Source organism: Antennarius striatus, chromosome 24, assembly GCF_040054535.1.
Source record: "Antennarius striatus isolate MH-2024 chromosome 24, ASM4005453v1, whole genome shotgun sequence".
NCBI lineage: Eukaryota > Metazoa > Chordata > Actinopteri > Lophiiformes > Antennariidae > Antennarius > Antennarius striatus.
The window spans coordinates 4138047-4150909 of record NC_090799.1 but is presented as its reverse complement, the minus strand read 5'-3'; the positions used below and the strand labels follow the sequence as shown (position 1 = coordinate 4150909).

The window sequence follows — 12863 nt, the reverse complement described above, 5'->3', positions numbered from 1 at the left end:
GTGAATGACAGTGTTGGTTTCTCCCTCTCCTGCTTCCATACCCCTCCTCCTCCTTTTTTTGTTTTGTTCTCACTCAGGGTCGCTGCACACGAGAGAACTGCAAATACCTCCACCCACCTGCCCACCTGAAGACCCAGCTGGAAATCAACGGACGAAATAACCTGATCCAGCAGAAGACAGCAGCCGCCATGCTGGCTCAACAGATGCAGTTCATGATCCCCGGCACCACCATGCAACCTGTGGTTAGTGCTGCCTGGCAGTGCAGTGTTACTGCTACTACTGTGTGTGTGCGTGTGTGTGTGTATGTGTGTGTGTGTGTGCAGTGCTACTATGAGAACAGATGTTGTGAAGTTCCAGCACTTAAAGTGAACTCCGTATTTTTAGAATTTCATATATTTGATATTGCCGCTCACATTTTTTCATACAATTGACTCACTTCGGTTCAGAATGCGAGCTGTTTTATGTCGGTTGAAATCACCCTGAATTCCTTTTGGTGTCAGCTGATGGGAGCTTTCAGCGCTCACCCTTGACAGGGTGTGATTTATTGAAGAAACATGAGAGCATTAACACAGTACTCGTTTTCTCACAATGGTTATTGGGATGCCCTTGAGCAAAGCGCAAAAACTACTCAACCACTTCATGGGAGTTTTTTGGTATGGCAAAGGAGGGGACCATCCGTTTGCGACAGGAGTCAGCCTGGTTGTCTAACTGCACCAGCGCGAAGCTTGGTGAAGCTAAAAAAGAACCCACTAGCTCAGCTAAATCTTCTTAGGGTACATAGAGGTTAAAAAAAAGCTCTTCCCTTCTTCCCTCTCTCCTTTTTTTTTTCTTCTGAAATGTATTCCCCTGTGTCCCCCAGCTCTCTCCCTACCTGTCACACCCGCCTCCCCCTCAACTATCATCTTTCTCACTGCTCTGCACATCTGCACATCTGCACCATGCGTTTATTTGCCTATTGTGTTTCTTTCCTCTTCCGTCCCTTCCTAGTTTCAGCAACCTCTTTCTGCCTTTCACCCTCGACTTCTCATTCATCCCTCCCTGCGTCTGTCTTCCATTTTAATTAGGAATGTATGAGAATATGCAGACAGAATAGCTAAAGAGCAGTCACGACAGCACTGTTTAAATAAATGTCGATTGCTTTTTTTGCTCCTTTCGCAGCAGACATTTCCCGTCACCCAGGGCCTGGGATCCAGCGCAGGTTTGAGCTACACCCCCTACCTTACCCCCATGTCGCACAGCATGGGCCTGGTGCCCACAGACATCCTGCCCAGCACCCCAGTTATCGTCCCTGGCAGCCCGCCTGTCTCTGTGACCGCCGGCTCATCCTCAAATCAGAAGCTCCTGCGTACGGACAAGCTGGAGGTGACCCATCCAATCACAAAAATGACAGACATTACAGTTCTACATAGCTTATATTGTCGTCAGGGTCATGAACTATAATTATGGTAACATATTCCTGTGATTATGGGTGTCAAATAGATCATTTATAGCTCCAGAACATCTATTCTATACCTCTTGATATAATCAGTTTCTCTGACTTCATTTTATGTCAGTATTTGTAAAACAGAATGTGACACAACATCCACACCAAAATCAATTAAAAAAACAAATACAACTGAGGAAACACTATAAATAAAATCCATGAATGGACAAGTAAATGAAGTTAAATGAAAAGCCAGGTTCAAAATGTAGGTCTTCGCTTTTATGTTTACTTTCAAACGTGAAGAAAAAAAATACTACAAATTAAATAAATAAATAATTCAAAATGAAAGGCAAGATTAAAAAGATCACAAGTTTGCTTCTAAAAATACCACCCATCTGCCTTCAGGTCTTCTGGAAGGCTGTTGCAGACATGAACCACACCAGTGAAAGGATAACACGTCTTTGGTTTTTATTCTTGACATTAGGGATCTTTTAAAATCCGTGACATCATATCTGGGGCTTCTAAAATGCTCACAGTTTAAAAGCAGATCTGATAAATAGGTAGGACAATTACCATTGAGAGCTTAGTAAACCAATAAAATCAATTAGTGAGTAATTGTTCTGGAGCTATATTGTTATAGGAGAAGAGACAGAGAGCTTTATTATAGTCAATCCAGCTGGTTGTAAAAGCCTCATCCATTGCTGTCTCTGCGTTGTACTTAAGATGACAGAACAGATGAGTTTTACACGTTATGTCATGATTCTATTGACATGAGGAAGGCCAAGTTTTTTTTAAAATTACCTTTTGATGCAATCTGGAATTTATGTATAAAAGAGGTCAACATTCAGTGAAGTGAATAGTTTAAAATACTAGCATCCTTCATGGTCAACACAGATGTTAATGTGTATTAAAATGTGATGTGTGGTTTTATTTCTCCTTTGTCAAAACAATTCTAGCATAAATTGTCCTAGTCTGCAATAAAGCTTCAAGCAATCAGTTTCATAAACAGTAAGTAATCAATGACTTAAATAAACACACTTTAGCACCAAAATGAGCCGCGAGGCTCATTAAAATAATGTTTATCACGTCTTTTTTTTTTTTTTGCCCAGTATTTGAAATAAAGATGCATCAGGTCGTTTTTCATCCAAACAACACGATCACGCTTCTTCCTTTATAGTTCATTACCTCCGAATTATCCTTGAGCTTAAATGAAGAAATATCTTACTCTGTTACCCCTCACGGAAATAATTAAGGGTCTTATCAAAAACATGATTAGAAAAAAAGCTGAGTGTTAGATTATGATGATATTGAAATTGGAATGTGCTCAACACAAACTGGTACTTGTTAGACAGCCACAGTTAAGACTGGGACTCCATCTGCCCCCTGGCAAACAACTCCAAATGAGAATAGCTTGCTGATTGTGAAACAGCGCAAAAAGGGGAGGCGTTTTTTTTTTTTTTATCACTACATTTATTACGATAAATAATAATCTCTCTAAGACCTGGAGGTGATGCGTAGGTGTGTGCCTGTTTTTTTCTGGGAGCGCTATCACTTAGCAACTGAATGAAGTTGGCTCTAATAAAACAGTATCCCTTTGAGACATGTATACACACCCACACAACGCTAGCATGTGTCTGCACACGTGTTTTTGTATGTGAAACTTGTTGTTCCGCGTGTGTGTGTGTGTGTGTCACGGCTAAAGCGGATCCGCCTGTGAATATGCTGAGGCCTATGAACACTAACTGGTCCACTGACTCCACCGTCATTTGGGTTTGGCACACATAGCAGTTCAGTCACGTGGTGTTAAGTCTTTTCAAAGAGAGCCCCAAACTAATTTATCATGTGTATTTACAGAGAGAAAGGTTGGTGCACGCCTGTTGAAGCATAATACAGTAAAACCTTGAACACTCAGTCTGCACCTTTAGTACAGCAGAGCCTTCATATCCTAGCAATGGATTTTCTTTTCTTGCTCTAGCTGGTTTTAATATCCTAAAGCTTTTCTCCTGATGTCTGGAGGTATGTGCACCTGTTTGGCACCCATATGAACCTACATTTTAAATGTTTCAGCTCTAAACCCACTAAAAGTTTTTAGTTTTTTGCAACTCTTCTGTCTTCCATTGTTTAAATATGCAGAATTCTTATTCTTATTTACTGTACATTAACATGATATTATGTGCTTTTAACGGTTTTCTAGGGATTTTGAGTCCAGTATTTTTGGCAGACAGACGAAAGTCAAGTGAAATGATGTGAACTAGATTATTATTTTTCAATGTTTGTTGATTTTTAAAAAAAAAAAACGACACGTAGTCGAGAACGACTTAACTTGAAACAACCTGTACCTGTATTTTATTTTATTATGTGTTATTTTTATGTCCTGTAATTGTTTCTGGTAAGTCTTTGGGAATAGTAATTTCCTATTTAGAGTAGTGATGACATTTAATGACTTCAAATGGCAATTATAGATCAAAATTTAATAAATAGGAACTTACCTACAACCTCTCGTAACCGATGTGTTTGTATGTTGAGGACTATCTGTGCTTCCTGATGTTGCTGCCTGATAAGCTCAAGTATTCATATTTGTTATCACTCTGTGTGTATTTCTTTGTTTTCTCTTTTTGCCTGTCTCTCCACATCCATGTTTGTGTATGTGTGTGTGTATGTGTGTGTGTGTCTGTCCATACGCCTGACTCACCTCACTCTCAGGTTTGCCGCGAGTTCCAGCGGGGCAACTGCGCTCGTGGCGAGACCGACTGCCGCTTCGCCCACCCCAGCGACAGCCCCATGATCGACACCAGCGACAACACGGTCACCGTCTGCATGGACTACATCAAGAGCCGCTGCTCCCGCGAGAAGTGCAAGTACTTCCACCCCCCGGCCCACCTGCAGGCCAAGATTAAGGCCGCCCAACACCAGGCCAACCAGACAGCTGTGGCTGCACAAGCCGCCGCCACAGCTGCAGCCATGGTAAGAGCGCACCAGCAGCTAACCGTAGTACCCAGTGTGCAGAAGGTAGACGCTCATACTTTGTATTTGTTGTAATCATAAAAAAAATATCTCTCTCAAGGTTTATGCTTGTCTAGAGTGCTATCCAGGATGGGACAATTTTTATTTTCAAGTTTATGAAATAGAGGTTTTATGGTTGTAGAAATTCAGTCACATATATTGTATTATAAACTCTGTAAAATTAGATTTATATGAGCATTGGGGTGGTGCCATTTCACTGGATCTTACATAAAGCACAGATTGTTTAACTGGGGAATTAGTGGTTGTTGTATTGCCAGTAAAGCATTTTCTTTCTTTTATAACTTTGCTCAAACACTTTCCAAAGTACCTTAATAACAATTCCTGCGATTCGGAGTAACTGTAAATTGGAGCAAACAGAATAAATGTAATCACACGTATTTTCACTGAGCACGAGTCACGTTATTACGAGTCATCTTGACACGCACAGCATGTAACTACATGCTGTAGATGATGACACCCATAGTAACATGAAATGTGGAGCACTGCTTTATTACTGTTTAAAACCCTGTATAAAACATACCCACCTCTGCTGGTTTGTTCAAGGGGACTCCAGTGTGCAATTCACTAACAATAGTCATCCCAAAGCAAGGCCATTATATACAATAAACAAGGTTTAGTGAGATATAAACGCATCAGTATAATGCCGCAAGAACATTCTGCTATTATCTCACCGCAGTCTGCTTTTATTTTCCAATGCCCTTGGTTCATACAGAGACAATATGCTGGCTCATCCCCCTCCCCACTCTCAATGATAAGTGCGGCTCTCTGCAGATCAGTGCAAATTGAATCAGGGATGAATGAGGATGTAGCCACATGGGTGGGGGTTTACCCTCCACTGCCTTAAGTTGGAAAAAGTCCCCAAGCAGACTGAGGAAACAGAGAAAACCAGTAAGACAGACAGATGGAAACGCCAGCAGACAGACAGAGGAAGGGTTTGCAGTGAGATGAGCGCCTCCCTCTCCCAGACTCTGAGTGGCTTTTTTATTTCTTATTTTTTTTGGATTGGTGCTTTGGCTGCTGCACCTGCACACCTTGCACTGTGCTAGTGTGCTGACTGACCCCTCCCCCCCCCCACTTCCACAGCATGGGCATGCTTTACGCGTTGCACATATCTATCTCATTGGCTCCATTCGCTGCTTGCTCTCTTTGTCCTTCCTCCATAAGGCACAGTGTGGATGATAACAAGAACGTGACTGCAGGGTTGTTGGTGGTTGTTTTTTTGGCACATCTTAGCAGCACTGAAGAACCAAAATATGCACGACTAAAACAAAGCCTAAGATCTGTAACCTGATGTTGTGACCTGTCAGCACAGTTTTCTGCAGACTGAGTACTTTTTATTTAACAAGATCCTCATCAGGTTCACATCAGAAAAGATTATGTTAAGCCTCCTCGCGCGTTTTCCTTTCAAATATATGTTTCCGACTCCTCGTGTGTTCACCAAATGCCCCAGTTTATCAACTTTATGCCCTCATTCCCGTCAGTAGTTACAAGCCATGCTAGAGGTGAGCGGGGTTAACCTCAGGAGAATGACTTGTTTAGTCAGCACCTTAATCCAATTTTCTTTTAGCCCTTAGCCCAAACTCAGGCACTTTTATTGAAGCAGAGTCCCATAAAACCTGTAATGCTGCACGGCTGCAAATCACTAATGCCATTTTTCACCATTCACTCTTTTAAATTTATCAAATGGACTGAACAGTGTTATACGGTTACAGTCTAGATGGAGTTACACATTAACTGATGCAGTTACAGTAAGAGGTAATTATTGAGACTGTTGTTTTACTGTGCCACATAATGCGTTGCTCACCATGCTATGATCTCCTTTCCCATTGCAAGGCGAATGCAGTCATCTTTGCTTTTCGCGACCATCACCATTAACTAACCGCTGTGTAAGTCTGTCAGCACCAGTGACGTGTTTTCGCTCATTATTGATAGACACGCTAAGGAAAATCCACATACATGAAGCAAGAGGCTTGTGCATGGACCCCCTTAAGTGCTGTGCTCATCACATTCATCTCATCCCCCCACCACCCCACCCCCTGTTTCAGCAGGCACATCAAACGACAGAAAAAATATCGTGAAAGAAAGACACTCAAGAATCATGCTAATATTAGATTTCTAAGCATTTGCAGCTAAATCATGTCTTGCCTTTGAGATATTTGTCGAATCCTGGAGGGATTTAACAATAAAAACAGAGCTCCACATTCTACAGTGTTGCCCCACATTGTGTCACATCCCCAAATTTCAAAGATCTAACACATGCTCCTGATGTATATTTAACTTGACAAGACTTCACACTAAAAAAGTACCACAATAGAAAAGGATGTGCTAGTCAGGACAGCACTCCACTAGTAACAGCGTTTATCTGTACTTGCCTTCACAAACGTGATGTAGGTGTTCTAGACATTCCTCATGCCCAAAACCGCCTCACATCATCACACAGACTAGCCTACGGAGCGCTGTAATCGCTGTGTGTAGGACTGTGTTTAGATCTCACATGAAGTGTCAGCCCAGTATTGATAGTCTGAGTCGGCTGTGTTCACAAAACTGCATTTTCCTCTTGCGTAGACATTTTAAAGTTGATATACTTGTTCAGAAATAGCTGACGTTACTACTAAATGCTTTCCAATGGTTTTGAACTACGTCTTAGACTCTTGCTTTTTTAACCAAAGGATAATGTAGATGCTTTTTTTTTTCTTTTTGCTTTTGTACTAATTCAAAAAAAGTAGCGTTGTTTCTTTAAAGTAAACAAAATAATTTTTGTTTATGTGCATGCCTATTGTTTTGTATGTGGTATATTTGCATTCAGATTATTTTTGTTTTTGTTTTTTTCCTTCTCACCTATCCACAATGCAATGCTGTCCCCCATGACGCACCTCTGCTTGCTGTTACCTGTATGTTAATACGCTTGAATCCCATTGGCCCACTGCCATCATGTGCTCGCTGCCTGCTAATTAAAGACTCAGTCGACTGCCAAAGCAATGAAGCGACCCCTCGAGGCAACTGTAGACCTGGTACTTTGACCTTTCACCTTTTGCTTTGCATGTAGCTTCTTTAATTGTACTGTAGCCACTCACAAAATTTAAGTTGGCTCTTTCGTTTTTGTGAAACCCTGTAAGACAAAGTATAAATATGATCATTTATGAGCACCAGTGGCAATTCTAGTTTGTATTGTACATTTATTAAATGAACAACTTTAATGTCTGTTAAATGTTAAGTATTTCCACTATTTGGTTGTTGTTGATTGCCATGCTACGGTGTAGTTGTCATTGTCCTTGTGATAGTTACAGCAAGTTTCCATTTTTGCATTGTTGTGCTGTGCATAGATAATTATCAAAATACAACTGCCTGTTGTCGACTTTTGACATGTATTCCGTTCAAATCTATTGTGTTGTGTGTTTTTGGTGGCTAGGCATTCCCCCACAGCGTCCTCCAGCCCCTACCAAAGAGACCAGCACTTGAAAAGAGCAATGGATCAAGCTCCCTGTTCAACCCCAGTGTTTTGCACTACCAGCAGGCGCTAGCTAACGCTCAGCTGCAGCAGCCCACCTTCTTTCCCACAGGTAAGACTTGAAATCGATACGGCGGCACACAGACACAATTAGGTATGCGGGGCATGCAAGCACACAGATAACACTCACTGAATGCGCCCAGCTAACCTCCCCTCCCCTTACAAATGTGTCATTTTCTCACATCGAAGTTGTTGTTTTTTTTCTTCCCCAAAAGGGATTCACGTTTCAGTAGCCCTTCTGCCATGTGAGAGCTCATGTTAAAACTATTCAGCATACCCATCCCTAAACTATGATCTGCCAATATGAACTTGTAATCACAGCAATGAAAGATTTGATTTATTACCGTTTTAATATGATACACCTCTCAATCAAACTCCTGGGTGTACAGAAGAGCAAACCAAACCACAGTTTTCACTCAAAGGCTCAGTGTGTAAAAGCTTTTTAAATTATATCATGATCTATAGTTTGCAGCAACACACTTCAGTTCTGACAGACATGTAGAAAACATATCCCGTCTTTTAAAAAGCTGAATTATTCATTTTTCCTCATATGAATTCAAGTCTGCTGCCTTAGTCCGCCCAAACAAAAAGCACTCTGTCTGCTTCTAGACACCTAGCATCTGTTGGAGCCCTTAAATGAGTTACCCACTGCTAATGCTGTAGCTTGTAGCCGTATCCTGAGGGTGAGGCTCCCTTTCCCCCTCCCTTTTTGAGCCCCCCATCCCTCCCTCCTGCTGTACCTGTGCATCGGAGGGTAGCCCCGGATCAAAGATCTGTTTTCTGTAACAAATCTTTTAGCTTTCAGACGGGGGGTTTTCCCCCCTTCCCTAAATTGTGATGCAGTAAACCTTCGCCAGCCTGGGCATGATGCTGCTGTTTGGCTCTGTCACCTTTTTAATTTTAATATTCTCTCTTTTTTTAATAGACATGACATATTTCAGTGTTCTTGATTGTTTTCTCTCTTATTTAATTACCTATATAGAAAGCGATATCACAAACAAACATGGTATATGACATAATTTTTTGTTTTTTAAATATATCCTTTAAGCATAAATTTGTCCCTAACCTCAGTTTTAAGTACATCTTAAAATCATAACTGTGATCCTCGCTCCCCTTCATATCTGCAACCAGTAACCAATAAACTCATGGATCCATCTTTGCCACATGCTAAAGACGCCCACGGTTACGGCTACACTACACCTGTGTTATGCTTGACGTAGCTGCTGTGTAAAACTCACTAATACTGTAACACAAAAGGGAGTCCCTCTGCTTGCTACTGTTAACAACACTCACAGCCGACTGACGGCACAAATTGTAATAGTAGCATCTGAGCTGAGTGAAGTTTTCAAGCCTTTTTTTTTGTCTTGTCTAACCTTGTTGTTCTCCTCCCTCAATTATCCCATTTATTTTCTCCTCTCTCTCTCTCTCTCTCTCTCTCTCTCTCTCTCTCTTTACCTCTCTCTCTCTCTCTCTCTCTCTCTCTCTCTCTCTCTCTCTCTCTCTGCATGACCACAACAGGGTCAGTCTTGTGCATGACTCCTGCTAGCAGTCTTGGTAGGTCCTGATCTTCCCCATGCTCTCTCACACACACTGTATAATATCAATGGGGGATTTATTGTTTTGGGTGCCTTTTTTCTTTTTTTGCGGGGTGGGGAGGGGGGTATCTGCAGCTCTTACAAGTGAGACAAAAGGTTGTCACCTCAGCACATCTTGTCCAGTGGCAGCGATGCAACCTTTTGTGTCACCTGTAAGAGTTGTGCGGTTCTTGTTTCCGTACTGACTTTCTCACTAATGACTGTTTCTGTTATTGAAATGTGGATAAACTGCAGACTGATCTGTTCTTAAGCTGTAGGATAGCTACTGTCTGTTTACTGTGCTGTGTTTATCAGGAAATTTAAATCAGTTTCCCAGAGAAATTATCCCAACCACAGAATAGGAGCGATTGTCTTGGCTAAAAGGTGATGGGAATGATCAAAAATCCCAGTTTGCTCAGCCCGACATGAGTAAATGGGAAAGCGGTGACCAGGAACGATGATTTTGAACTCTACAATCCATCAGAGTTGCATGTTTTTGGCATGCTCCCTTGCTGTTGTCAGCCCACATGGATTAAAAAAAAATAAAATTCCCATCTCCCCTGCCAAAAAATGTCCTTGATTCATTTTAATTGGAATCTTGTGCCCTTCAAGTTCTCTGGGAAAAACAGCAAACTGATTTTCCGTATAAATTTCCTTATTTTGTGATTGTAATCAGCTTCTCTCCTCTTGTTTTTTTTTTTTTTCTCCCATACTCTCTTTTTCTTTCTTTCTTTCTGTCTTCCTTGCTTTGCATTGTGAATGGTTGCATGCCATCTGCCGGTGTAACCCTAACGATGGCTTGCTGGCTCTCTGTAACATCCGCCGCCACCACTACCATCAACAACAACAACAACAACAACAACAACAAACGATACCGTCGACATACACACATCACAACGGTTGCCATGGTTACCATAATGCTCCACCTACCTGTCCATCGCTGCCACCTCCTTCCCTCTCCCTCTACCCCCTACCCCCCTCCCACCCCCACCTCCCATTTCCCACCCTCAAAACAAAGTCCCAATGATGTACAGTGCTACGCCTGCTACTGTTTCTGCAGCAACAACTCCTGCCACAAGTGTCCCCTACGCAGCAACAGCACCAGCCAATCAGGTTTGCTCCTTTTAAAGCTTTCTTTCATCAATCCCCGGAGCTCTGAATAAGTACTGCGTTCTATTAACTGCAGTAACCTGCATCTGAGCCCCTCGGCCACACCCAGCCGCTCCTCATCCAGCCACCCGCCCACGCCGGAGGCGACTTCACGCTGGCATGAATTTGTCCAGAGGGAATTGAATGCAAGCAGGCTAACTCCGCAAGCCAGTGCCAGCGCATTGTATTGTATTCTGCATTCCAATTTGGCTCTCCGAACAAGCACTTCTTCAGAGCTCCCACATTTGCAAAGTAGTAGTTGTGTTGTGTTGCACTACTTCCTGGTTTTCTTTTCTTTTTTTGGTTTTGCATGTTTTGTTTTAAGTTTTATTTTCCACTTTTCATGTTGTCAAATAAGCCTTTTCCATCTGCAGTAGGGGGCATCATTTGTACCGCTTGTGTGCTACGCAAACACGGACATTTAACGGACAAATACATACAGGCAATTTCCGCAGCGCCTAACAGCTGCCACATTGGATTTATTTCCCTGTTTCTGCTCCTCCCACTTTCTTACCTTTTTTTTTTTTGTGGTCGTGGAACAAAGACGAAACTGAATCATGTCAGGGAACAGTCGCTGGCCGTGCTTGTCGGGGTGAGACAGACATAGAAGAAATGATCACAGACGCTGTCTAAAAATGGCCTCTGATCAGTGGCTCTCCTGTTGCTGAGTGTCAGCTGGAGCCAGAGCAGCAGGGCCCGATTTGAATACCAGAGTGACGCATGTGTGGCCCGTTTTAAACCTGGAAATTTCAGCAGTGGTCTCACACAGCTGGCAATCATTTACTGGTAGTTCAGTGTCGAGGTGCCTTGAGGACACGCAGAAGAACATATTACAAAATGAGCCGCATGAACTTTAATATTTGACTTAACAATGACTTTTCATTAACAAGACTAAATACAAACATTTTAGTCCCAGTTGTCTCAGAGCCGTTCTTGCGTTCCATCTGGAATTTTAAAAAGATGGAAGCTCCCGGCGTACAAAAATAAATCGCAGATTCTTTTCAAAATATAAAAAGAGAATTCATTTCTCAAACTGTCCCCTTTCATCATTAACCAAGGTCCTGGCCCTGGTACCTTGTGCTTTATTGCCCCTCATAATCCAGCAGCGTGTGCACTTCCTGTGAGTCACCATCGCTTCCTGTAATTGGCATTCAGCAGCCGTAGCAGCAGGAAGCAGAGCTGCTCTTTAAAGATGCATGTGGGACAAGGAGCTGGAGAAGCACTGACGTCAGCCCTTCGCTGTCTGTCTCCTTCTGTGCCCCCTCCGTCCCCCCCTCCAACCTCCACCCCCCCCCCCACACACACACACACCCTTCATAAAAATCCTTCAAGAAAAGATAACCTGAATGGCCACACAGCTGTACTGTAATACGACACACAATCGGTTACCATGTGATTACAATCAATGTTTTTTTTCAAAATAAAAGCCTGAATTATTATTTTTGTTTCATTTTAAGAGCTCATCCATTGGCATTTGTTTAATTGTAAAGACAAGACAGGAATAGGTGAGGAGGGAATGATCACAGCTTTATGAATAGAGATTTAGTTTGTTTACATCCCAGCACAAGAGATTCACACAACAAGCAGGAACCAATCCACATATCAAGTCAAGCAAGGGTTAGCGCTCACTGTCCTTTCAGCCCTAGGCTCATCAGACTGAACTAACAGCGCCCTCCACTGGTTAAATGTTGCATCACACTGTGGTGCATCCAGACTGACTTGGGTCAGGCCTCAGCAGTGAAAACCAAACAGGCTCAATCGTCGTCGTTATCAAACTTAACCGATTACATCACCACTAGTAGGATAAGAAAAGTCATATCGTAAACTCAGGCTGTAAAAGAGCTACAACAGGTCATAAACCTAACTCTACTGCCACGTCTCGCTGGTGTGTTCTGGCCTGATGCATGATACTGGTGTGACTGCGCCAAAATCTATGATAAATAGATCTTTGTTTTTGTTTACTGCTCTCTGCGGTACCAGCTGGGTGGGGTGTACCATCCTATCTAGCTAATCCCACCCATCTGGCACCCTTTAAAATTTTCCAGTTTCCATACTGCTCTATAAGCGGGCTTCCCTCTCAGCCCACACACATCACACACTCTCCTCTGGTGACCTTCTGTGATGTGTGGTGTGTTCAGTGGCTTCTGTCTGTTTGTCTATTAACAAGCACCAAGCAGCTCCGTTC

The 12863-nt window shown here is 42.5% G+C and overlaps 1 protein-coding gene across 14 annotated transcripts in view; it reads left to right on the top strand.

Moving 5' to 3' along the window:
• Positions 1 to 12863, top strand: part of mbnl2 (muscleblind-like splicing regulator 2) — a 47401-nt gene that overhangs the window by 29981 nt on the left and 4557 nt on the right. For 2 of the 14 annotated variants that reach the window (XM_068308933.1, XM_068308932.1), the window contains exons 3-8: positions 78 to 242; positions 1159 to 1362; positions 4127 to 4387; positions 7405 to 7458; positions 7857 to 8007; positions 9474 to 9509. In XM_068308933.1, the coding sequence (XP_068165034.1) occupies positions 78 to 242; positions 1159 to 1362; positions 4127 to 4387; positions 7405 to 7458; positions 7857 to 8007; positions 9474 to 9509 (871 nt within the window). Of the gene's footprint in view, positions 1 to 77; positions 243 to 1158; positions 1363 to 4126; positions 4388 to 7404; positions 7459 to 7856; positions 8008 to 9473; positions 9521 to 10547; positions 10643 to 12863 lie in introns of those variants that run through there. The other 12 variants (XM_068308939.1, XM_068308935.1, XM_068308934.1 and 9 more) reach the window with 12 other exon arrangements.